The sequence below is a fragment of the Colius striatus genome, chromosome Z (genome assembly GCF_028858725.1).
Source record: "Colius striatus isolate bColStr4 chromosome Z, bColStr4.1.hap1, whole genome shotgun sequence".
NCBI lineage: Eukaryota > Metazoa > Chordata > Aves > Coliiformes > Coliidae > Colius > Colius striatus.
The window spans coordinates 10,023,969-10,051,819 of NC_084790.1; the positions used below are offsets into that span (position 1 = coordinate 10,023,969).

General features: G+C 36.3%; 1 protein-coding gene across 1 annotated transcript in view; it reads right to left on the bottom strand.

The window, feature by feature from the left end:
• The window catches only part of ADGRV1 (adhesion G protein-coupled receptor V1), a 270,716-nt gene that overhangs the window by 189,279 nt on the left and 53,586 nt on the right, over nt 1-27,851 (bottom strand). The window contains exons 33-56 of the mRNA XM_062018552.1: nt 26,725-27,536; nt 25,185-25,394; nt 22,318-22,448; nt 21,926-22,025; nt 20,806-20,985; nt 19,240-19,403; nt 18,591-18,684; nt 17,949-17,978; nt 15,832-15,910; nt 15,102-15,240; nt 14,460-14,601; nt 13,787-14,049; nt 12,173-12,348; nt 11,350-11,474; nt 10,064-10,230; nt 9,837-9,983; nt 9,258-9,365; nt 8,546-8,798; nt 8,324-8,446; nt 7,909-8,131; nt 6,225-6,429; nt 4,495-4,641; nt 3,101-3,356; nt 272-480 (exon numbers count right to left, since the gene is read on the bottom strand). Coding sequence (XP_061874536.1) covers nt 272-480; nt 3,101-3,356; nt 4,495-4,641; nt 6,225-6,429; nt 7,909-8,131; nt 8,324-8,446; nt 8,546-8,798; nt 9,258-9,365; nt 9,837-9,983; nt 10,064-10,230; nt 11,350-11,474; nt 12,173-12,348; nt 13,787-14,049; nt 14,460-14,601; nt 15,102-15,240; nt 15,832-15,910; nt 17,949-17,978; nt 18,591-18,684; nt 19,240-19,403; nt 20,806-20,985; nt 21,926-22,025; nt 22,318-22,448; nt 25,185-25,394; nt 26,725-27,536 — 4,483 coding nt within the window. The remainder of the gene's footprint in view (nt 1-271; nt 481-3,100; nt 3,357-4,494; nt 4,642-6,224; nt 6,430-7,908; nt 8,132-8,323; nt 8,447-8,545; nt 8,799-9,257; nt 9,366-9,836; nt 9,984-10,063; nt 10,231-11,349; nt 11,475-12,172; nt 12,349-13,786; nt 14,050-14,459; nt 14,602-15,101; nt 15,241-15,831; nt 15,911-17,948; nt 17,979-18,590; nt 18,685-19,239; nt 19,404-20,805; nt 20,986-21,925; nt 22,026-22,317; nt 22,449-25,184; nt 25,395-26,724; nt 27,537-27,851) is intronic.

The window sequence follows — 27,851 nt, forward strand, 5'->3', positions numbered from 1 at the left end:
AGCACCCAAGGCATTTGTAATTTCTTCCTCTGTCATGATCTTATGTTAATTTTGGGACTACAACTAAAGAAGAAAATAATTTGGTTCTTTCTCAGTGATGAGTACTCAGATTATTTTGAAAGAGATGGCTGCAGTTGTTGCTGACATAGAGCTTTCTGGTGGGGCCATTTCTAGAATGCTAAATCCTTTTTCTGGTACAGGAAACTGTAAAATTTTTGCCTTCCTTAAAAGACACTATTTCCTTAAAAGACACTGGTTTTAGACTACTCACAGGCAAAATCATGACAGTAACAGAAATTATTGTTGCATTCTCTGCCATAATGATTGTCTTCTTTTCCAGTACATAATCCTCGTTCTCTGTTGCTTGGTTAGAGAGGGGAAGTTCCAAGTTAGGGGTGGTGCTCAGCTGCACTGCAATCTCTCCAATAAACCCTTGTTCTCGAACAATTTGTAAAATAAGAGTAGTTGAATTCAGTTGTCCTATAACAAGGAGAGGAAGAAAATCAGGATATGACTGTTTAAACCCTTCTCTTGCTTGATTTCAGATCACTTAACTGCACTGGGGCTGCTCTCTAGAGCCCACTTCAATTCTGCTTAGCAACAATATATGGACAACTTGATGATTTGGGCAAATGAACACATACAAGTGGTGTGAACACACACAACACAAAATGTGTACTTCATGTAAGCATTTTCAAACTGGATCTAGAGAAAGGATAAAATATGTAGTGTTTACCATTTTAAATGTTTTTATACAAACTGTTGCTTCACCATTGTCATTTTTATTCTTTTTCCTTCAGAACTCTCATCTCACTATTTTGCCTGGCCTTTGCAAGCCTAGTGTAGTGGGCTCAGTGTAGCCAACTAGTGACTGAGGTAATGCCTCTGAGAGTCACATATTTTGAGAAGAAGAAGTTGTTGCACAGTTGTTAAACAACTGCGGGTGCTTAAGCCCTGGAAGAAAGACTCCCCTGTGACATGTGGTGAAGACCACAGTGAAGTAGGATGTTTCCCTGCAGTCCATGGAGGACCACCAGGAAACAGACACCCACTAGCAGCCCAGGGAGGACCCCATGCCAGAGCAAGTAGATGCCTGAAGGAGGCTGTGACTCTGTGGAAAGTCCACCCTGGAGCAAGTTCCTGGCAGGATTTGAAAGTTCATGGGGAGAGAGGAGCCCACACCAGAGTAGATTTGCTGTCAGGACTTGTGATCCTGTGAGGGACTCAGGCTGGAGCAGTCTACCCCTGAAGGAGTGTTCTCCCAGTGGATGACCCATGTTGGGGCAGGCTGTGAGAAGCTACCCCCGTGGGAGGTCCCATGCTGGAGCAGCTCATGAGGAGCTGCAGCCCATGGGAAGGACCCATACTGGAGAAGTTGGTGAGAGACTATCTCCTGTGGGAAGGGACCCCACAGTATAGCACAGGGAAGTGTGAGGAGGCCTCCCGGAAAAGTCCATCTATAATGAACTGACTGCAACTCCCATCCCCTGCACCACTGTGGGGGAAGGAAGGAGAGTCCTGGGAAGAGGGAGGGGTGGAGGGAGGTGTTTTAAAGCCAGTTTTATTTCTCATCTCCCTGCTCTTATTTTTTCTTTAATAAATTAAACATTTTTCTCCCTAAGTTTTCTCCCTGTTTTGCCCGTGATGCTAATTGCTGGGTGATCTCTCCATCCTTATCCCAACTCACAAACTATTTGTTATATTTCTCTCTCTCTCTTGTCCGGTTTGGGAGGGAAAGTGATTTTATAACTTGGTGGACACTGGGCTAAACCACCACACCTAGGATATCAGTACTCATTCTATACAGAAGGCAGCTTTAGAGGCAGTCACTCTGGCTTTAAATTTTACATTTCCTGAACTCAAATGTTCAAGAAAACAAGATACACTTGCATCAGTCTGGCTCATATCCCTTTTAGGAATGCAGATTTGCATTTTTTTCCAATAAGCTACCAACCAACCAAGTGATGGGTTTGTGAGTACAGAAGCAGAAACAGATAAAAAGCAAAAAGCTTTGTACTTCAGACTCATTTATGTTACTTGTATTAACTAGTAACTACTTCACAGTTAGTAACCATCTATAATTCATTAAACATACAATGTTTAAAGATTGGAAAAGAAACTGTGCAAGAAATGAAATCTAAGAACACATCTTGAATCCTAACCTTGTGTTTAAAATGCGTGTGTGTGTGTGTTTGTGTGTGTGTGTGTGTGTGTACGTAAGGAACCAGTAAAACCCTTTCTCAATACTTTCAGATGCTGAAAAAACAGACAACACTAATTCCTTTTAAAATAGAACCGGAGGTTTCATCTGCAATCAAATTCTGATGGAAAATGTTATTTGTCATACATTTTATTTGTTAATGTGACAATTAAATTGCCAGGAGATTTCAATTGGGTTTTTGAAGTATGAATAAATCATCAGGTAGCTGCTGGAAAACCACCAAGCTGCATAGAATGCCAGAGCCATTAGCTGTCTAACTCCCTGGGCCAGCAGGGAGGGCAGGAGCCTGAGCACCCACTGCACCCTTCCCCTGGCCAATTGCCTGGCAGATCCTTTACAGTTGCACTTGGTGCCTGAAAGAAAAACTGACATAAACCAATCAAACATGCAGCTGGCAAGCAGTAAAAAACATTATTTGGTTTTCTTGAAATGGAATTCAGTCTTGCTCTGCTTCCTTCCTTCTATTCTACAGAACAAAAAACTTCCTTTTTTGACCCAATTCACGAGGAAAATCTTTCTACATAAATTATTTTAAACAATATATTGAATCTATTAAACAAGAGAGTTTGGCTTTTTATCTAAATAGAAGTATTTTATGTATTAGTGATTTCCAACAGAAGACATCAAGATTTTCATAACTTACCCTGTAAACAAAAATGACTGAATCAGTTAATGTATGCAGTGTGAAAATCAGTATAAAATATATGTAATGAAACTGCAAAATTATGTATTTTGAAATATATTTCAAATTTTTAAGATAAAAATACCAATACATATAAAGAAAATATTATATGTTTAATATTAACCAATATTGTAACTTTGACAACACTGACTTGAAACAAAACATAATTTTGCCTAAGAATCAAGAAACAAGTTTACCTTCTGGCTCTGAGACTTTAACAAAGAGAGACTCCATATGCCACCCAATCACACCATGTGGAGAGTCACTGGGCAAAATTGTAAGTACAGCTCTTGCCCTTTCAGGATCGATGACAGCTCCTTTTCTAGTATCCTGAACACCCACAGTGGTAACACGGGTGAGTGTGATTTCCACAGTCTCTGAAAGCTCTGCAACTCTGTCTGCGAGAATTGTCACAGTGATTGTGGACAGGACCTGACCTTCTGAAAACGTAATCTAAAGTTTTACAAGAAAGGGGAAAATAAATCAAATTTCTTCTCAATGCTGTTATACCAACTGTTTTACACATTAAAACTCTACCAATTAAAAAATATATACACATACAAATATAGGAAAATAAAAAATAGAATCATAGAATTATTGGAAGGAACCTCAAGGATCATCTGGTCGAATACTTCTTGGCACAAACGTGGTTTATACAAGACAGTCCAGTACCATGTCCAGCTGAATCTTAAAAGTGTCCAGTGCTGGTGACACTGATTAGGACTCTTTCAACAAGGAAGATGTGTCAATAATCACTTATACTACACCTACACTGAAGGATAAACAGAAATTTCCAGCAAACAACACATCTTTATCTTTCTATGTCTTCCTACTTGCAAGTGTATTCATCGAAACCACGTAACATCCATCTGGAACACTGAAGGAGTGCTTTAGTATCTTCAGTATAACTGTTTTGGCATCTTTGCTTTGCCTTCTTTTTATTTTTTTCTAAATTTTTAATCTTTAGGCCCATTATTTCCAGGCAATATATTTATTTCTACAGTCCTTTTCTTCCCTCAGCTGTGGATTGTGCTAGAGCCTCAAGGTCGACAGGGCTTTGCGTCTTCTACAGATGGCCACCAGGTGGAGGAGGTTGACTTAAACAACCAGGGTTTGTCTCTCCTAAGGCATACCAAGTGGTTTGGCTAGCAGGAAACACGTGATTTTAACATGGCCAGAGATCTAAACAGTTCCACAAACAGATAAAAGTGGAATCTGTGATATTCTCCTGGGCCACTGAAGCTCTCAATTGTATTGACATGGTCGGGACGAAGAGCAAACATACCCAGATTCCCACCTCTGCCAAAGTTAAAACACAGTAGGAAGAAAGGAAGATGACAATAGGATTCTACAGATACATATGTCTAGAGCCTGGGCAGAATGGCATTATCTGATCATAGAAGAGCAAGTGATGATAAGGTATTATGTGCCAGTAAGAAGTACAAATTGTCAGTATCATTAGGAAGAACCAGGAAGCAGAAATTAGTAGAAGAATCACAGAATCACAGAACTATCCTTCTCCCTTAAGGCATTTGCACCTGTAGTCTGAAACAATACCATCAATAGTTCCCTAATATCAGTTATTACATACCATTCCTGAAGTTGGAAATACATCACTTATGCTCCCATTGGCAACCCACTCTACTGTAACTCTCCCATATGTTCCTATTAAACGTTCAATATTTAAGGTGATTAAGGTGTCCTGTTCCATTTCTTCAACTTGCTTGAATAAAGAGGTCTGGAAAACATATAGTTACAGAACCATAACATTATCTCCTTATAAAGAAAAGTTTCTTTAGGAATCTGGTTATTCAATGGAGGCCAGTAACACTGGGCATCAATAAGTTAATCTAGTATTAAGTATCATAGAATCATAGAATGGTACGGGTTGGAAGGGACCTTTAGAGATCATCTAGTCCAACCCCCCTGCAGAAACAGGTTCACCTAGATCAGGTCACATAGGAACATGTCCAGGCGGGTCTTGAAGACCTCCAAGGAAGGAGACTCCACAACCCCTCTGGGCAGCCTGTGCCACTGCTCCGTCACTTTCACAGTGAAATAGGTTTTTCTTATATTTAAATGGAACTTTTTGTGTTCCAGCTTCATCCCATTACCCCTTGTCCTTTTGCTTGCTACTATAGAAAAAAGGGATGTCCCAGCCTCCTGACACCCACCCTTTAGATATTTGTAAATGTTAATAAGATCTCCCCTCAGTCTCCTCTTCTCCAGACTAAACAGCCCCAGTTCCCGCAGCCTTTCCTCATATGAAAGATGTTCCAGTCCCCTGATCATCTTGGTGGTCCTGTGCTGGACTCTCTCCAGCGGTTCCCTGTCCCTTTTGAGCTGAAGAGCCCCGAACTGGACACAGGACTCCTGATGAGGCCTCACCAGAGCAGAGTAGAGAGGGAGAAGAACCTCCCTTGACCTGCTGGTCACACTCTTCTTGATGCCCCCAGGATGCCATTGGCCTTCTTGGCCATGAGAGCACATTGCTGGCTAAATACATGTTCATTGATTAAATTTTTATGTCCTAATTTTCAGAGGTACTTAACACTCTCAGTTTTTATAGATGTAAGAATTTTAAAAGTCAGGCCTCTTTATCCTAAGGCAAATAAACCAATATTTTGTTTGGGGGTTTTTTTAGTATGTTATGTCTAAATCTTATGAAGCAGATAACAGCAGATTACAAATAAATGGAGACCAGCAAGAGAGACATATTTTTAATGTTATTCCTCCTCCTCATGCAAGTCCACCCTCAATATTTCATTCCAGTAACAACTCTTCTGTAGGTTATATCTTCTGTATACATTTACTATGCACCTGCCCATAGTGTTGATGAATTAAGAATTAACTGTTTCAAATTATACCTTCAGTCTGACATTTTAAAAAAAAAAATTACTCTGGCAGACTTGCATATCTTGCAAAAAACCCTAATTAGTATTTTTTCAGGGGAAATGGATCTTCAGATGTGCTTACTTAATTCCCTTGGTTAACCAGCACGCAGCAACTCCATCATGATACCATACATGCCGTCTGAAAGTTGCAATTGTTGCAGAGTCAAGATATAAACTCATGTGTTAATCTACATGTAAGGGTCCCTTCACAATAGGGACACACTACAGAACAGATTTTTGGTCACCTTGTGCTCCATATCATCTCATAGCAATGCTAAATGGATGTTAAAAACCTTCTAACTCAGGCAGCTAAGATTTTAGAAAAATAATAGTGCACATACTCTGGTCTTATGTAACCAGTATGTTTTTGGTTTATTATTCAGAAATTATATATTCATATTTTAATGATTTACCTTAGAAATTTTACCTGAGCAAATGCAATCACTCCATAGGCATTGTCATTGGAAGTAATAATTATGTTAACAAAACCATGAACACCGATCTCTGCACCTCCCTTAGGGTTTTTCAACCACACTTTGAAGCATTCTTCCTCCTCTGGAATGATGTCATCAAGGATATTGATTGCAATCACAGCTTCCATGTCCCCAGGATCAAATATCAATTCACCTGAACTAGCATAAAAAACACACATTGAATAATTATAAACTGAAGATAGATGATTAATGAACTTTGACAGCACTGCTGTGAATTTAATGAACCTTTTTGAAGCTGAAATTATTGTTTATATTGTTAATGAAGTAATTGAGATTTAAAGGTTGTGGGGTTGGTGGTGTTGGATATTTTTTAAAAATTACAATAAACCACAGAGTTACGGATATCTAAACAAAATGGAATATAATGGAACAAAATCTAAACACAATGGAATCTTGTCCTGGTTTAGCCAGGAGCAGCTTTTGGCTTGGTAACAGGGGGAGCGGGTTGCAGTGAAGACCCTCCCCCGGCTCCTAGGTTCAGACCCACCTCCGGCCCGGCTGGGCCAATCTGGCGCCTCTGCGATCACTATTTAGGGGACGGGAATTTGAAATGCGAGTGGGGAGGTGGAGAGTGATACAAGATGGAGGCCACCACGCGGACCCTTCAGCCAGAGAAGGAGGAAGGAACGAGAAGCAGTAGACCGGAGACCCCTCTGCAAGCCGTGGCGAGAATACAAGCTGTGCCCCTGAAACCTATGGAGACTCGTGGCAAGACTGAGAGCCACCAACAGCTCCGTGTGGGTGAGCCCGGACGGGCGGGGGACTGTGTGGGGAGATGGCCATGGCCCAGGCCGTGTTGGAGAGCCTGCGCGCCGCAGAGCAGCCCCACACGAGAGGCAGAGAGGAGCTGCAGCCTTTGGAATAAGTGGGCATCGGAGCAGCCCGTGCAAGTCTGCCATGCTTGTGAGTTACCCCACGGACTTGCAGGGAGGACTGGTGTGGAGTTCACCCGTCCTGAGGAGGGACAAACGGCAGAAGCTCTCGGAAAACCGACTGACTGAACCCCCCACTGCCTGCCCCCCCGAACCGTTCGGGGGGGGGCAAGGTAAAAACACCGGGATCAGGGCTCTGAACCCGGGAAGAGGGGAGGGGTGGCAAGAAGGTGTTCTTAAAAAGGCTGGTTGGACTCTCCATTGATGTATTACTCTGGGTTGTTTCATTTTGGTTATGTTTTGGTTGATTTTGCATTAAATTATTTTCTGTTTTCTTCCCCAAAACCAAGTAGCCTGGTCTGTTTTGTCCTGAACCTTAAGCGGCAATTAAGCCCTCCCTGCCCTCGAGCAATCCTCAGCCTCTTCGGTACTCGAGGCTAATCGTGGCCTTTGTTCCCTGATGGGCCTAAACCACGACAAATCTAAACAAAAGCTTTTTAAAAAATAAAGTAATAACTACAAGTCCTTTCTTGCCACGTTTTAGAGTCATCTGTGAGGCTGTTTTGACTTCAGGTTATCTTAAATATACCTGTGAAAAATTCTCACTAGTGTCAATAAGCACACTACATGCAGAAGTATATAACACTCTCCACTGCAACCAAAACAGTACCACAGAGAAAGAAATGCAAGAGCTGGGACAAAGTCATGTAAAACAAACCAAAAAAAACCCCAAAACCAAACCTACCTAGGTATAAAGTCTGATTGATTGGAGATAGTGGTCAGCTCATAAATATGAGAGTTGGACTCCATGGACAGAGCGATCAAAGTCTTGCTGGAGTTCAGAGATCTTGCAGTAGCTGAAGTGACGTGATTTGCATAGGGGGCTTCCAGCGTTACAGAGAACTGATTTTCTTCTGAATTCCAAGAATACAGTGCTGTTGTGTCCTTACCAGATAGGAGGATGTGGACTACATTGAGTAAAGACGAGAAAAAAAAATATTCACTGATATGTTTAAAAGTGCTCCTTGTAATGACCTTGGTAGCAGAGTAATTATAGTAACAAAGTCTGATAAATAATATCCAAAAAATTGGCACATCTATTTCTGCAATTCTAGTGTTATAAACTGGGATTTGAACAAATACTGCTATTTAAGTCTTACCTAAACCTGAAGGAGGCGTAAAAACATGGATGTTTCTTACAGCACAGACTGGAAGAGATTGAAAATATCTAAAGGTAGATTTCCCTGTCTCCCAGACCAAAATATCAGAAGAATTTCCAGATTCTACAAAAGAGCACAACAACAAAGCTTACATCATTTTGCTGCTTGTTAGTTAAAAAAAACCCAAACAAACAAACTTAGTGTTTGTCTTCTGCTAAATACCTTTTGCAATAATTAAATAGATGTCAGATCCATAAATCCAGGCCTCCATATGTTTTATTTCTTTTGCTGGTAATTGATGGAGATTCCTGAACTCATTATTCAGCCACTGGTATAAGAGGACATTCTGGCTGCTATTTGACAAAGATACTAGTAGGTACATCGTACCTCCTCTAGGAAACAAGGCTATGTTCAGAGCTCTGTACAGTGGAAGCTGATGATGCAGCACAAATATATCTTTATTCCACTGGAAAACCTGTGAAATAGAAAATATTTTTTCATTATATATTTATAATTAGTACTAAGAGGAAATAAATTAAGTATCACAATGAAAAAACTGGGAAGACTTAAACTGAGCTGAATTCCTCATTTCTAAGGTGGACCCTAGATTGAGGAAGAAGCACACTGGTAAGTAACCATTTTTCTGCAAATAGCTGTATCTGTTCTTCAGATGGATAGAAGCTATTACTGTTCTTACGGGTGTTAAACATGTTAGATTTAAAACCAGAAATAACATTATCAACAAAATCAAACAAAATGTAACAGATATGTAGAGAATATTGCTACATTTAAACAAGTCTAGAATTTTAAGTCTTACAAACCATAACAGAAATGTCATTTTCAGAAATATATACTTTTTATTATCATCCCTTCATATATCAAAACTAGACAAGCTACCCACATGAAAGCCAAGGGAAGACAAGTGTATTCTAACCTGGATGGAACTGGAACTGGTTGTGTGACTTACAAAAATCAAATAGTTTTCTTCATCCACAGCAAAATGTTTCACATGCATGGTATCCAAAATAGAGAGAGTCTGTATCTGTGAGAGTAATACCACAAAAATTGGTGTTTGGAAGTCACTTCAAGTGACAAGTTTGTACAGATAAACCCATATTTTTTAAAATTTCAATATTACATATAAAACAATATATATCATTTATCAAGGTACATATATATAATTTACAAATTTAAAATATGTCTATGTTTGTGGGCTTAATTTATGGAATCAACACAACACTTTTTTTTTCAGAAAATGTTCAATATATTGATTGCTCCACAATTACTTTCTTTACTTCCCAGATCATTTCCCCTCACCTCCAAAATACAAATATAAAACTATGGTAGACAAGTAGTTGTAAAAGACTTACATTACACAAGTCACACAGAGTGTTAGGGCCTCAAACTTCCTGAGCGCAGAGTATCTTTTTCTAAAACATGTCTGGACTGAAGGAACTCCTGAAGTCCTTCCCAACCTCATCATTTTATGATTTTGTAAATAAAATTGATTTACCTTGAACAGTCTGTGTCCAGGCATGAATGCATACACACTGTTGTTGGGAGCTCCCTGCTCCGCAGCTCCTCCGTGAGTAATCACAAGGTAGTGAGAGGCATGCATTTCAAAAGACATACAACTCTTGGGATTCCACAAACTGAAATTCTGAGAGGAATTAAAAAGTAAAATTGAGACTTAAATCCTTTATCAAGTAGCACACTTGGCATTCACAAGCAAACATTTACCTCGATAGGAACAAAAACTCCTTTCCACTGGTAGAGAGTGGAAAATGTAGCTGGAGGCGAACGCAACAGGACACCATACAGGATTTCTCCTGGTGTAAAGAAACACCAGCTTGATGCTGACTCTTCCACAAAACTTTGCAAGACAGACAGGACACTGATACTACCCCCTGCAATATGGTAAAAGAAAATACTACTTACTGTTGAGGTCTTTTTTAATGCCTTTCTCATGATTTACTTGGCAAAGCCAGATCTAGTATCAGAAATGTAAGTTGTTTCTAAAGAGCTCCTATAAGTGAATGTAAATGCACAGAAATGTTATAGTACTGAGAATGCAATAAGAACTCAGCAATAAATGTATTCTTCATATATTACAATTGCATATGGCAATCTAAGTCTGAGTCTCAAAGATTCAGCTTTGGATTTAGCTAATGAGAAAATTAGCTAAACAACAAGTAGTGAAAAAAGTGACAAAAAACTACAAAATGTATATGTTTGTCCTCTCATTACAATCAGTCATGGCACTAAGATTCTTAAATTGCCTAAGCCATTCAGCTGGCTTACAGATAAATGCATTGCATTGTCAGAAATAAACTCCAAGAGATGAACTCCTGCTCCCACACATAGGTTAGATCGGATGCTAGGCTAGACAAGATATTAATCCATGTTTAAAATTTCTAATCTTTTGTCTTGTTAGTTTCAGCCTGGATAAATGAGCAGCTATACACATATCAGTACTGTGAAAAAAAACCACTGAGCATGGAAATGGAAACAAGTGGGCTGAGATGGAAGGATATGACCCTTTAATGACAGGGCTAACCTGCACCAGATTAAAGCATCTGTGACATTACAGGCTGAGACTCTCACAAATGCATGTCAGTAGGTACACTGGGAGGTATGACAGAAAATGTGTGGTAGCATTCTTTCAAGTTAAGACTACGCCACATTTATGTGAAGTGTGTCTCTTATAATGTGTTGGAAAAATCCAAAGTTATAAACAGTAAAAGTAGATTTTATTGAACAAATTCTAGTGATAATAACGTTCATATCATCAGAAAGGAAAGCAATATAGACTATTGAAACTCTGGCAGAAGTGGCTGATAAGGTAACTCACATGCAGATAAGCTCTTTTATCTAATGAATTTTGACATGCTCAGAAAAATATTAACATGATCAAGTCTGAATACATGAATTTACATTCCAAAGTTACATATTTACTATGTTTGCCTAGCCTCTTGCTATGGCCACTCTGACAAAAGCAGTGGACACTGTCAATAAAGTGAACGTACTGATGCCAAATGCAGTATCCGACAACGTCTCCCACTCAACACTCACAGACACGTTGAGCCCATTACTCCTTGAAATTTTCAAATAAACTGTAGTGTTGGCTTCCTCAGTAATGAGGAAATTTGTCCTAAATGTGAGAATTGTGAAAATAAAGAAAAAAATGCATTAATTTTATAATATACAAAAAAGATTCTTATAGTGCAATTTCAGTGTAGAATATATAAAAGAAATAAAAAGAAAATATTAATAACTGTTTTTGCTGTCTGATTAACTAATACCTACATTAATTGAGGTTGTGCAGTGTTTCTTACCACAAGATTTTGGCAAAATCGTAGGAAATTCAACAAAATCTTAAACCAGCCTGAAATTTAACACACCAGATGTACAGCTTAAGCTGAATGATATTTGAAAAAGTCCTTCCATATGGCTAATTTGCTTCTGAAAAACAGCACCGAGTTAAAGCTTATTTTCAACAACGTTAAAAACAAAAATACATTTTAAACTGCATGACTCCCAGGGCACTGATCTGAAGTCTAGAGCTCTTAACATGGATTACTATTAGTTTAGTGACTAATGAAGTACCGTTTCATTTAAAAAAAAATCCATAGAGAAATTGACATTTCTAAAAATTAATACTTCATTTAAATGTTTTTATATTCTTTTATAATAGCAATGATAGTATTTGACAGATAATGTACTTTTCAAAATTACAAATGTTTCACAATTAGACTGCTGAATTGCCTTAAAGGGATTAGTAAAAAACAAAATTGTAGAGAGATACCATCTCAATTGAATATAGAAAATCTCCTTTAAATCAGCATTTACCTATTAGCAACTGGATAGATGCTGAACAGCCCTAGTGGAGCCTGGTTCTGTAATATTGTAATCATAGTTTGCACTCTTGTGCCTAGTCTGGCTCCTCCAGTTGGATTGAACAGGGTGACAATAAAGTGCTCATCCATTTCTGGTTCTTCATCCAGTATTGCAGAAATATGCAGTGTCTGACAAGAAAACGAGCATAGAAAGTCATTGAGACTTGACAGCTAATGATGACACAACCCTATCAGACCACACTACTGTATCTGGTCTTTCACTATATGCCTTTGGGTAGCACTGCAGACATCTGCACTCAAAATTGGAGCAGGCAGAAGTGAGGAAAGAACGGTTCAGGATGAGATACCAGTCATTCATCTGGTGACCTTCACCAGTGCAATATTAAGAAGAATATATCCAATTTTTTTTTGCCTTTTTCTATTTTCGTCTCTCATCCTAAGACTCTCTGAAATTTAATAGTCTGCTAATCTTTCTTGCATAGTTTGGTTCTCTACTTATTTCACACACTCCTTGGTAATTCATAGTCCCTGTACAGCTACCTGATTCCCAAACACAGCTCTTTCAGCTTGATTTTAATTAACTTTACTTGGTAACTAAATCAGCTCCAGGGCAACAGGGTAATTTCATCATGGGTACTAGCAAGCAAGAAGGAAAAAAGGGCAGAATACTGAGATATTTAAAATACTCTCTCTTTTCTTGATGCTTCTTTCCCTCTACTGCACCACTGGGGATGAGAATAGGATCCTCTCAAAGTGGTCCCAAATTAGCAGAGAATTATTTGGAAAGAGTTAACTGTTTTTACTGCCATATGGGGATCATTGTCATGCTTCCTACTACCCAAATAGGCAAAAGTTACAGAGGTACACAAAGCTTCGCTATAGAAAACAAAACTAGTACTGACGGATTTGGAGCTTACGGCCTTTTAGGGCCCTGTTTACTTCTGCAATAAACCATATTTAGAGACTGTTTTAAGAAGTATTTGACTTCTAACAGACCTGCTACACTGGCCAGCACTGCAGTTCCAAATGCATTTAAGGTTAAGAAATTGAAAACCCATATTTACAGAATGGTAAATTTAAATTATCAAACTGCCATTGAAGATCAGAAGGGTTAGGATTTCATAAGCTTGCTGATTTTCTAACTAACGTTCTTGTGGGGGCAGTTCAGTGGCAGCGAGCTTAATACTCCCAGAACTGTAAGTTATTTTCTATTCCTAAGATTCTAAGAGCTGCTCACCGTTTGCATTTGTGGCAGCATATTCCTTCTGTTCAGACCACCCGAAGTATCATATTTTTAATTCAACTATTTACGCCTATTAATTATCACGTCATTTCAAAGCTTTATATGCTGAATACAAAGAAATGTTCATAGGCATATATAAACATTATGTACCAAATACACCATTTTCAATTTAACTCAACCATTACAAAGAAATATCCACAGAACATTTATTTCTTCTCCCACTTGCATGACTCAATTTGCTCTGAGAATGAAAGAAAACATAAGATAAAAGAAATCACAAGAAAAAATACAGACATTTCTGAACTATTTCCAACAACTAAAAAAAAGCTTTCTTCACTTCTTTGGTAATAACTAACATATTACCTTGAATCTGATTCCCTCTTCCAGCACAATATATCCTTGAGAAGGGGTCAAATCCACTGATGGCTCTGAAGAATTAATTTCACTTACAAGATATTGAACAGTGACTGTGCCAAATATCCCCTGAGGAGGTTCTCTAATGATATTTAATACTGCAACACTTTCCATCAAATGGAGAGCTGTTTGCTCTCTTAGGAAGAAGTGATCACTGTTATTGAATGACAAAACTCCATGGCCATCATCATTGGCAAGTATTCTAATTGTGGCTTTGAGAAATAAATAATGGAAATTTTATTTAATAAACATAGTCAAATATAATTGTACATACATACAAATAAAAACATATAAACACAAAAGTATTCTTCCTTTAGTGTATAAATAATGCATTTTACGTTGATGTTACTTGATAATCTTTTTACTTTATCTAGGAAGACTTCTACACAGGAATCTACACTCATATTACAAAGCTCAAGTTCTCACTGTTTGATTCCTTGTTTTACATATTATCTTGGTAATTGCAGAGATTTCATAGGAATGTTTATTAACTTGCCACTGGAGTGTAATTATCTACTATAGCAGGGCAATGGTGTTTTGTGAAACGTGATTATTCAGAAGATTGGAATTAAAATTACTACCATACAATTCAAAAACAAAGAACATCAAGACTCAGTTTTACCTGTTGTGTTCTCCCCTAATTCCAGCCCCAGAGAGGGATTTGTTAAAATTAACTGGAACTTCTCATCACCTTCAGGAATATCATCATCAAAAATTGTAACTACAACAGATTTATTCCTTTCTCCATCAGCAAAAAAAAGAGTCTAGCATTGAAACACAGAAAACATTGAATACTTAGCAGCTGTTAATAAACATAGAATTTTTCTACTAAGTTAAACAGAACTGTCTTAAATAGGAAGAGAAAGCAAGAAGAGCTATAATATCTATGTTCCTTATAAATTGGTTGACATAGAAGTTGAAAAACACATTGCAGAATAAGGACAAGCAACAGCAATTTGCTTTGAAAGTTGCTATAAAAATCATGAAGCTGTATATGAAATCTTCTGTGATTTTGCCTAAGCAAAATTGTATTTGAGACAGTGGTTTGAAAATGTGTCCTCAATTTAAAAATACTTCAGCTTTTAAAAAGTAAGAAACAGTAAAATAACATGACTAATTTTATGTCATCCTATCCAGAGGACCAAATCGATTAAAACAAGCTAAAAAATCTAGCTGCATTATTGATCATCCTGTAGAGAAAACAAGAAGACATCCTGTTCAGTAAGCAGAATGAAATGTACTAGATTTAGAATTTTCTTCTTACCCTTGAGTTCACATTAAAATCCAAACCTAGCTGTGCCTCCAAATTTTGGGCATAAAAAAATACAGACACATTTCCATATGATCCTCTATGTCGGTATGCCGTTATTGTCAGATTCCCATGAGATTCATTAACTTCAAAACTAAAACAACAAAAAAAGAAAAATTCTCAGTGCTCACTGCGCATGGTCATTGAATAAGATGGCAGATAGTCATTACATTTTCACCTCAAATAAATCCCTCCGCTTTATAAGAAAAAGGCATCATTCCAGTATCAGCATCATTCAAATTGTCTAATACAACCTTTTAACCTTTGTTTTGTATCTAAAGGGGATTAAACTATAGGAAGCTGTGTTCTTTTCTTCCTTATCAGTGGCAGATTAAGCTTGTCTATGTTCAGGGATGCCCTCTTCCTAGCTGGAAATTAGAGAAAAATATGGGAGATGCCATTGTGTATGCTTGCATGGCTTGCATGGGTGGAGGTTAGAATACTGGATGGAGGCTGGGAGAGTAATGCCAGTTCACATCATAAAAGTAAGTGCATGATACCAAAATGTTTCTCAGCATTGGAATTATCTTACACTTTCCAGCTCTACTGAATTGAATGATGCCTTGCCATCTCAAAGATCTGTCCTGAATTTAACAGGAGTTTTATTGTTAACTGAAAATGAAAATAATTGGGTTACACCAATCACTAAATGGTGTATTGAGTTCTCCAAGGAGACAAGACTTACTTGGTATTTTCCCATTCAATTACTCCGCTTACTCCATCATTAGCATCAATGATAATTTGAGAAGCTAAACCTTCCACATCTAAAATGGAAAACAGAAGGCCAAATTAAAGAAAAACAAAGTCCAGTTTCATTATTTTTAAGAATAATAAAAACATTTCCTAAATCTCTTCTGATTTTATGGAAGAAATATATAATTTTCTGTTTCTGAAATGTGTAGGAGAAATTGGTAATGGGCAAGATAACTGGGACTACTCGAAGAAAATCTGTCCTTCCAGCTTTACTATTGGAACCACAACACAGTGCCTTGAATTACTTCTGTAACATCTAATAATGAATTCAAAAAGAGACTAAAGACAATTAAAAATACAACACAGAAAATTAGGAGACACCAAAATCAAGATTTTTCATGGAATCTTAATTTATCTTCATTATTATCTTCATAATGTTTATTATGATCAAATTCAACATTTTGCAGACTGTGCCAGTCTGAATATGGGGGTGAATATGAGTACAAAAGAATAAGAAATGATCCAGTATTTCCTCCCCTAGTAGTGTTTCAATGCCTGATCATAAACCTTACTGCCACACAACTCAGATTCTGCTACAAATGCAGATTTATTAATTTCTTTGTAGGATGTTTATGTACCATAACATTCAATTGCTCTATAAAAACACATGTACCTTCAAAATAACTCTGAAATATTATTGTATGCATTGCATTGCAAAAACAATGACTGATAGGTTAATGTCAGAAATGCCCACTAATTTCAGAGACCAGAACTTGACAGTAACTACTTGATTCTTCTGAGAAGAGTGCCTTAATTCGTTCCAATATCACCGCATGACTACTTTTATTTACTTCAGCTTACTTTTAATAAGACTTACAAAGAAATGAAGAAAAGAATGATGATTTCTAACACCAAACTGACTATACTGAATCTGTAGTAAAGATACTATTTTGAGATCCGTAGGAAAAAATTCCATCAATGCAGGTAAAACTGAATAAAAGCAAAAGGTCACTGCCATGAACCCAAACCTGTCACTAGAGGTAGTGACAAAGATGAGCAGTAGCTGCAGGACCACTGTACAAAATGCAGAAAATAACACTAAGGTTTAGAAATCCGGAGGGAGTGTCAATGATTACCGATTTACCAGCCTCAAGTCTGAGCCATTTTTTCCTTTGGGGTCATAGTCAGATCAGTTCACCCAGGATCTGTAACACTTTGCTTTCAACATCAGACCTCTTATTTCATGTTTGGCATCGTTCACCTCCCCTGATGCCGCCTGGCTCTCTCCCCTAGTTTATCTCTTTCTTGTATTCATTAAGTTTATTCTATTCACTTTATTCCTTCTCAGCTGTTAATCATTTTCTCTCTTTTAATTTCCCTGCCTTTCTTTATTTGAGGCAAGTGTTTTCTTGCACATTTTCTTCCAGATGGGAGCAAGAGGTATATGGAGAAAACAACAGAACTGTTTTTACACTTGCTATTTCCACTCCTTATCAGAGAAGCCTCAGATTATATATAAAGGTCACCTAAGTTCAGAGTGTTCAATTCTACACTACAGCAAAGATAAAATATATTGCAGTTGTATGATCAGCTGATATATTCCAGATGCATAGGACTGACTGCACGTGTCTGTATCATGTGCAGAATATCCATCTCTTTTTATACTAGATACATCCCAGAAATACTTCTGATAACTTGTATAGGGTATGAGACTTTTAGAAATGCTAAACAAATGCACTGTGCCAACGTGGAGCTAAGTTGTCATTTACAAAAAATCACAATATACCAACAGAGAAAACGAGATAAGAAAATAGTCTGATAACAGACAGTGACGTTTTACAATGAGGACAAGTTTTGCCTCATCAGTTAAAGGTATTATCTGTCCATTTTAAATACGTTTAATGCACTACATACATCACAGTGGGGCTGAATGGTCACAATTCAATGAGACTGCCAACACTTTACTACAGAAAGACTATACAGCACTTAGTACAATTTAGTTCTGAAAAGTCTTTTGTATTTACACGTTACTCGTTTTATGTATTAGATTTTAGACTTGACTAATCACGGCTCAGTCTCTACAAATCAGCTATGAGTCTTGCAAGTTACCTTTCAATCTGTAACGAATTAACTCTGTCACTTCTAAAGGCATGCACAGAAAAGGGAAAAGAGTCAAAGAAGATGTTAGAAATAACCAGTATAATCTATCTCTAGTATCACAGGATAATCCAGCTGTAATTAAAGCTAGTGGTAGCTATGCTACTGAAATAAAAAGCAGAATGAGAAGCTAACTACACAAATGATAAATGAAGTTCACTGGAAGAGTTGGAAAACCATAGGACATGACTCCTTATAGTAAATCTGATAGAGTAATTAAAAAAAAATACTTTTAAAAGAGTAAACAAAGCGTTCACATAAAGTAATTGTTTTTATATTCTTGTTTCCATTATGCACTTGGAAATGAAAATCAGATTAACACACTGACAATCTTTCCAGAAAATTGTGTTCTCCAACTGTTCATTACTAACTTCTCCATGAAAATTGCCTCCTTATTTTTACAGAGCTTAAAAAAATGAGAAGCAAGTTTAAGAACAAATATGTTTGATACTCTACAATGTCTCTTTCAGAATATACTGTCTCATATAGGCATAGTTGGCAAGTAAGTGAAATAGTAATAATGTGCCAGAGTAATACAACCTGCATGCAATTCATATAAAAGGAAAAGCAAAGAAAACTCTATGTAAGTTGTACCCAGCCTAGGTGGGGATGAAGTTGAATGATTCATGATTAGTTCCACTGAAGTTAAATTAATCAAGAAGAATTCTTGCACCTCTGGTACATCATCCTGCAAAACAAAAATTCAGTACATCCTCTTTTCATTTTCCTTTAAGAAACTGACACAGCAGTCACAAAAAAAGGCAACACGCTAGAAGTCTCTTAATACTATAGCAACACTAGCTTTCCATTTTCTTGAAATTCTTTTATTGCGTGTAAAATTGATTACTTTATAGAATCATAGAATCATAGAATATGAAGACACTATCTCTCGTGAGTAATTCTCTCTGATGACACTAAACTATTGTGTATGAATTTCTGCCCAATTTTAAAGGTATAAACCCCAGCCACTGAGGAAGTTAAGATTCTGTGGCATGCAACAAATTACACAGTTCCAAATATCAGAGAGTAAGATCTTAATGAGACAGCTAAATTTCATTTATGCATAGGTAGAGCTGCTGTTATTATTTGTGTTTCTCTGAGTTTAACATTAGGAGAAAAACTGTCTTTCTAAATGACAAATATATAGCAACAAATAATGCATAGGTTGTAAGCTTCAGGTTCCAAAATATTCTGCTTCTGATGTCATACAGATCAATAAAAAAACAAAGGGTTTAGAGTTTACCTCTAAAATAGTAATATTTATAGCAGCTGATGTTTCTCCTTCTTCCATCACCAGTGACCCAGAAACATCTATATAATCAACTCCTGGTTCAGCCAAGGTCCCTTCTGTCTGATTACTTAAGGTGAGCAATCCTGGAACTGTGGCATATGTGACATTGATAACACCTGTTTAATATGTGACAAAAAAAAAGGGGGATTTTTTTCAGTTCTTATGCAATACTTACTGGAACAGACAAAGGAAGGGATCAAATGTGCACCCACAAAATGAAAAGTCTAACTGCAAAACAGAAGGATTAAAAGATTAATCCAGAGCCAATGGAAATTTGTTATTGTTTTTAATATGCTATCAGTACAGTCTTTGGTCATTTGTCCATCATCACAGGACTCAAAACGCATTAAGACTAAATGTGTTCAGATATTCTAGGTGCTGTGGACCACAAATATTGCCCTGCTAAGGTACAACCTAGGTCATCTACTATATTATTAATATCAGGTTTGGTGTTAAGAGAAGTAAAACATTTCAGGAATGACTGATATCTAAGGCTGTAAAGACAGTGCTGGGAAATACAGCTTAATAAATCTCATTTCCTTCCCAGGCAGAATGACATGGACTTCAATAAAGAATAAAAAATTGGGGGACACACTTATAAATATTACCAAGGGAAAAAGTTAAACATAATTTTGTTAACAATAAAGCCATGTCTCAATAATATGTCAGGATAAGGTAAGTTCCAAATTTAAAAAGAGTGATCCTGGAGAGAAAATGACAAATGAAATTCAAAGCTACTTAATATGAAATAAAATAAATGGTATAAAAGAATCTTAGTTTTAATAAACAGTTATGGCTCTTACATTTACTGTGGATTACTTAAAGTAAGTAATGTTCCACGAGGAAATTAGATACAGATTAATATTAAAAATAAATGGGAGAACACAGGAATGTCATTAAAATGCCTTTACAGATCTGTGATGTGTCTAGGTCTTGAATACACATGTAAACCCACACTATAAGTGGAAATTCTCAGGCAACAAGCACAAGAAAATATTTTTGCACATAAGCATGTGGTTAATTTTAGAATTAAGGAGCACTTAATTTTATTAATGTTAAAAGGCAAAATGATTTTAAAAGGAATAAGAAATGCTCAGAGGAGGGAGGAACTGAATTCAGTGGTCTGAATACAACTTTTTCCGTGGGACTTTCCTGAAATGCCAATTTTGGAAGTTAGAAGGGAAATATGTAGGAATGATCATTCCATAAAAGCTCCTTTCTCCTATGCTTTTTATTTTTTCTGAAAATACTAACACTTTGACAAAGATTCGTTAGATATAAAGATACTAATCCTGAAAGCTAACTAATTACATCATAGCTCCCAAACGTCTCACTATGGAAGTGAGGGCTATGACTCCAGTTTTAGTTACATCTCAGTTTCCAAGGCTGCAGGAAGAGGACTAGAAGTTCTGAAAGTATTAACTTTATCCCAGATTTTTCAAAATTTCCAGTCTCTTGGCTTTCATTTTCCTAATGATTAGCAAAATAAATTTTTCATTCCCTTGGAGTTTTACAAACCTAGAGATCCAAATTCTCTGTTAATGAAAAGCTGAACTGTTTTATTTTCCTCTGGAATTAAAACTACCCTGGATGGGGAAGCAAAATTCAAGACTCCATGTGGTTCATCACTAGCTTCTACCGTTAAAACAGCTTCATATCCTTGACTATCCAAAATAGCAGCACCAGAAGAAGAAACTCCTGCAAAAGATTCAATGAAACAAAGTGTTACACAACTGTTATTGTTACATCAAAATGGCAGTCAGTAATAGTGCAAATGAAATTAAATGACATATATGATGCATACACTGAAGTTTATGGATGCTGTGGAATGTTTATGTATTTACATTGTATAACATACACAGGAACATACTATGAAAACAGAATTGTACTAAGTACAGGCTCAAAAAAAGGTATTAAAAAACTTAACAAGCCAATGCCAAATGTTAAGTTCCCTAAACTACTGTAAAAGGAAAGAGAAAGTTTTCCAAAGAATTAACTCCAAATATATTTAGCTTCTCAGTCATTCCATTAAGAAAGCATTGCCTTTTCCAATTGTTGCCTTGAAGAATAAATATTGGTGTACTAATTTGTGCCTACCCTGATGCATTACAAGAGTCAATGAATTATTCTGCGCATGTCAAGTTAATTTGATGTTTAGACATTACGTTCAGTTTAACAAAATGTATTTCAGAAGAGATGCGGTTATGCAGTTTCATGCTTTTCTCATTATAGCTTCAATGGCAGGAATAAAATATTTTTACCTCCTGGAATTCAAAGACTGATCAGAAAGTCAGTTTGCGGCATGACAAGAATGTTTTAAAAGATTAAAATATACACTTATTTCATGACAACAGTATCCACAACACATCAGAAAGTCTGTATTTGGTTACAGGGAAACAAATAACCACTGACTTAAATAGGAAGACTTAAACCAGGTTTAAAACTTATCGGAAAACTGCAAAGACACATATGCACATAAGGATCAAGCCTGTTTCAATGCAAAGTGAAAGAACTTTGCATAGTTTACGCCAGTTACAGTATGCTTAGTTCTACATCTCCAAAATGGATTAACATATGTGGGAATATTACACTACTAAAAGGTAGTTTTAAGATATAGCAAGCTATAGGCATGCATTACCTTCTGTTTTGATGTTGTATAGAATGATCTGGTATTCTTCTTTTTCTTCAGGAATATGGTCATCCAACAAGTAAACATATAATGTTGTATTCAAAGTCTCCTATTTATTTTATTGATACATTGATTAGTCATTATTGTATAAAACACAAGTGATACCATTGTATTATTTGCATTTTTAACAACATCTTTCAGAAATGTAAAGTCTTATCAAACATCAAAATCCAAAAAACTCACTCCAGTTTAGGACTCCAAGAACAAAAAACAAGTAAATAATCAGATCAAGAAATAATCAGATCATGAAATGAAGACTGCTATAAAAACATATTCATTTTCTCAACTCAGTTCTAATTTTAATCTTCGCCTGTAGCCATTAGCTTTACCTATGGACTTACCTCAGGAAAAGAGAGCATTCCTGAATAGTGTTCAAAATTTTGTTTTACATTATGCCCAACTATCTTCCATTCAACAGTAACATTTCCCCGTCCTGGGGGAGTCCTTACAATATGGAATTGCAGTTGTTCTCCTAGGAACAAAGGATAAGACAATATTTTGGGGTTTTCCCCTCCTACATATCAATTATAAAACTGAGAAGCCAAAAACATTCATCACAGTTAAAACTTTTCTGAAAGACATTCTTTTTAACAGGGAGCTTTAAAATGAAAGAAAAATCCCAAAACAAAACTCCCTGCTCCTGAGTTTTTCTGTTTTTAATTTGCTCTTGGAAAGAGCTATCCAAATATGAGGGAACCTTATTGAGAAACACTGAGATATATCTGTGAAAGAAAAGATTGGGTGTTATACAGCCTTTTATTCCATGGCATAAAGAATTGAGCAGCCCAGCTAGTCTCTCTGATTGTATAGTTTAAAGACCATCAAATTAGGATCTTATATTGCTGTTCTAGTATGTTATACCTCAGAACAGTGTTGTATGACAGGAACAATTTGAACATTTTCTAGACATATTCTTTTTTTGCTAAGGATGTATTAGAGAGATGCATGTATATTGACTACCAATGGGAGAGATATGAACAACTAACTTCAGGAGACTTGAATATAATTAAAATATTAAATTGTGAAGAAGTAATACAAGAATTGTATACATCCATTTTTAATTATATAGAATTGGTATTCATTATTTAGCCACAACACTTCAAATTAAACTAAGCCTTGAAGATGTACTACCATTCATATCTTTGACTAAGATGCCATGTTGCTTCTAAGAGAATAAAAGAATTCAAACTTTATTGACATTACAAGGCAGTACAAACAGCTGATTTACAAGTTCCCCTGAGATTCATTTATCACATTGTTTACCACTGCATTGAAATCAGTTCTGTCCTATTAGAGAATATTGCACATCTATTGTAAAAATTATTTAACAGATAAACAGTTACTTTCATACCAGTAGAACATGATTGTCACACAATAAATTTTCACTGGAGATTGGGACAAAATGGTTTATAAAGCAGAAGCTTTATAAAGTTACACTGCAATCTTAACAGAAACCTGAAGTATGATTCATTATAACTACAGATCTCAAGTAATTAATTACTGACCCATGTTTCTTGGTCATCTTCATCAAACCAGAAAGAAATAGTAATAGAAGTACTAATTGATTTCTGTAGAGTCTAAGTGTTATTAGGCTATTTTCACTATTTTAAGATTTTTAGTATTTAAGAAAGTTATACATATCTTTAGATTTTTACATTTATTAGTGAGAAGGAACCCTCAGCCACCCTACTCCTCTTTCTTAGTTCAAGCTACTACAGTGCATTCTTCTCTAATACACACATAGCCACAGAACTGTTAACTACCTCTGCCATACTAAAATGCTAGCCTTGCCCTCAAGAAGGTGATAAATAATACACAAAGCTTCAAAATAATACAGAAACTGGTCAACAAGACAATATATTAAAAATATAATCCTATTTGGATTTATGTCTCATAAATGTCTCATAAAAAAAAAATTGATACTCAAAACGTAATACAAATGCTGAAATCTAAAAGCCTTAGTTCATTGGGTTTTTAATCAAATTAATTATTTTGGTTGTTTTTTTTGCTGTAAGATAAGTCACTATTTTTCACAAACTACAGAAATTGGAATCAAGCATAGCATTTCAGCTCCAAATGGAGCTAGCATGCTACAAATAATATTTAACTAGTGGAAAGTATTCAGGGTCATTGTAACCTTTGGGAATGTGACAGATTATATTAATTCCTTCTGCTCATTAACAGCTCTTCTTAGCCTGCCAGTTTGCAGCTGGCTTGGCAGGCAAATTAGATCTGTTCATGTGGAGGAATAAAGGATTAAAACCATGCACATATTAGCTCAAAAAAACATATCTAGATAAAAATCAAAAGATTATGATGTCCTTTCATATCTGGAAAAAATAAAACAAAATAAAACATGTTTGATTGAGAAAGACTTTTTTCTTCAAGCAGAAAATGCAAAGCACACATTCCTGGATAGAAAATTTATTGATTTTTAACTTTCCCTGCCCATTCGTTTACATGTCATAGAAATATAATATTGCAACACACTGAGATTCCAACAAAGGCTGCTGCAAGCAATTACCATTAGTACTGTTATTATCCCATGCAAAAGTGTGTCACTCTTTAGATCAAACATGCAACATGCTCTTTTAAAGCACTAGTAGAAACTTTCAATCTGTATCAAACTATTAATGGTTGCCTCAAATGTTATGCCTGAGTGATGGCAGCTAGATTGCTAGATTCCTAAATAATTTACCAGTAAAAAGCATAAACAGGAAATTTTAAAACAGCAGGTTATGGAGTCAGAAAGAGTGAAGATGTAATCCTTGTCTTTCTGTGGGAATATTTGCTAGAAGATTTAAAGTGAATTGTAAATCACTGGTAGATGACATTTGCTTATGACTACTAATAAATGTGTATGATGGGAGCTACATACAGTTCTGGAGTATATGAATGAATATGACAAGAAATGCTAAAAGGAGCTTTGATGTGCAATACCAATGGAAGCGAGACATGATATTCAGAAAAAAAAGACAGCACAGACAATGATATGTGAAATTATAGGTTCCTTCTTTCCATCGATTTCATGTAAGTGCTATGCTTGCAAGAATTCAAAATTCTAACAAATACATGTCAATTAGGTGGTTATTCTCTGCTTGTTGACATTCTCTCAACAATGATACAATCACTGTGAGTCATTACTGACGTAAGCATGGAGATGGAAGTTAATGTTAAAGAAACGATGTGGTCAACACAAACAACTCACCTTCATGACCAATAACAGATCTTGAGGCTGTGTGGAAGCCGATAATTCCTGCCACATTGTCATTTGCCAGAATAATCACTGTGACAGTGTCAAAACTAGGCAGAATCCGACTCCCTCCTTCAGTATGGACCAAACTGATTATGATACTTTCATTATCTTCTGGCTCTGGATCATCTAAAATGGTCAGTGTAACTATCTTTTTTGTTTCCCCTACAAGGAAAAGAACATACACATAGTTACATGTGCATATGGAAAATACCTTTTAAAAAGAATTAGTCATCTACTTTTGTGGGAAATACTTAAAAAATACAGAAAAGAACACGAAACATTATTTATTTACCTGTCTAGAAGTTAATGAATGTCATTGTGAAGTTTATTCAATTAGCATTGAAAAGTTAGCTTAGGTCAATGAAAATGAAAAATTATTAAATATAATACATAGAAATAATCAATACAGGCATTAATTTCTGAATGTCTAGAACTACTTGTATTACAAGTTCTCCAACTTTCAAATGTAACTCAGAAAAGGGGAACATCACTCCTGTAAAAAATTACCAAGTGCCCGAGTTCTCTGACGAACCATATGCACAATTTGAATATATTTACCAAGACAGGGAATGCATTAGAATGGCTCATCATTGTGTTAGTGGTAGGTCTTATGGACTATCAAAGAATGGCAACATGAACAGCAAACACAATCAATTACCAGTCTCTATAAATCATTACAATTGACAACAGAATCCTGTTGGTCAGTGCATGTGCATAACCTGCATTTTATGATTACCAGAATAACAGTGTACGGGATACAAATAATCCTTGCTACATTATCTTTCAAAACATTTTGTAAATAGTTCTTACTAAACTTATAACCACTAATATATTTACATGTCAACCTCAGAATCACTGCTAGCAATATTCTTTTCTTTTCAGATGACTTCCCAAGCTAGCTAGCACACTAGAATCTTTGCTTCATACTGATAAATTGCTTTCAATTAGACTTTGACAGCATAAATTTAGAATTTGAAAATATAAAATACATCTGCAACAGTGCACAATACTTCAGTAATGTCTACTATGGACTTGTTTGTCCTGTTAGCCTTCTTTTTTTTTTTAATATGTTGTTATTTTATGAAATCAAACTATTTAGAAACATATGCCATGAAAAATTAGCACTTTACTAACAAAAGACCAGTTAAGCCTGATTCCTATTTTCATTATCCTTGGTATAATGACTTATTCCTTATGTATTTGGTAAGAAGGTAATCTTTAAAATGTATACTGCGTTTTTTCTTAAAAAAATACTTCCATTTTTATGGTTTTCATCTTCTTTGGTTTTTTACACATACTATGTGCGTTCTGCAACATAATGCTATATGGTAATGAAATATATTCTTTTGAATATCTATCCTAAACATTCAGGGAGGTTTAGCCTAAGAATAATACATCACTTATCAAAACATCCAGAAGATTGAGTGCTTGTCAGGTTCTTTTGCTTTTCTTTAGTTTATAAAACAGAAGCTAGTGCGAAACCTTGTCTCACCTTCAGCGAACACCAGAATCTCACCAACACCTATAAAGTCCAAGTTTGGGATAGCAGTTCCACCAACCACACGCCATTCTACTGTCACCTGTCCCAGGCTGCCTTCTGTCCTATGTATCATTAGCTGCACGTTCACCTGAGGTCGTTCTTCTACTTCAATATACAGACCACTCTCTGTGGCATTGGGACTTACGCTGTAGATCTTAAATACTCCAAATGCATCTCCATTCATCATTATGATAACTGTGGAAGTATTTGGCTGTCCTATAGTTGGTTGATTTTTTAAGCTGGCTGAGATGTTTATTAGTTCAACTTTCAAAAGAGACATAGTGAATTTCTCATCCAATTCTGGCAGACTATCAGGGAGTATGGTAACTGTGAGATTTGCAAACTCATCCCCTTCCTGCATTATGGCCCACTGTCCTGTAATAGGTTCATAATCACTACCAGCAATGGCTTGTGTGCTAAAAAGAGTGGATGCGCTGGTGATGTTTTTCTTGTAGGTCCAGAATCCTGAAGTATTAGTTAATGGGCTGATCTCTGATGTCAGCCAAAGGCAGAGAGGAATCTCAGAGGCACTGGAAAATGTAAAGGCTGAACACGCTTGTTCTTTTAGGCACTGAGTTGCACAGGCATACAATGGGTCACTTGCTGCTGACACATTCACTCTGGTCTTCGATGGTTGGTCAGGAATTCCTTGTACAGGTGACTCATAACAGGCCAGGATATCATGACCTTGCTCAATGGCAAGAGCTACAACATCAGTCTCAGAAGTGCTGTAAAATATCTGCAGCTGACCAAATCTTCCTCCACTATAAGACATTAAGATAAAACAGTAACGTTAGGTGATGAAGTATTTCTGATATTCTGTATGTTTCTGAGTTAAGCATGAAAGTGAACAAAATCAACCAGACCTTCCTGAATTGTTGAAAAGTTCCAAATAGCTAATTAATTCCCTTAATGCAAGTACCAGAATAACTAAATTGTCATTCTTTTATGATACCAAGCTGGATTACTTATAGATTGGGTAACAGTCTAATAAAAATGCATGTTTGTAAACATTTGCTTCCAGAAATTAGCTTACTCTTCTTAGGGCTCTAAAGGAACAAAAAACCTGCCCTGTCCAA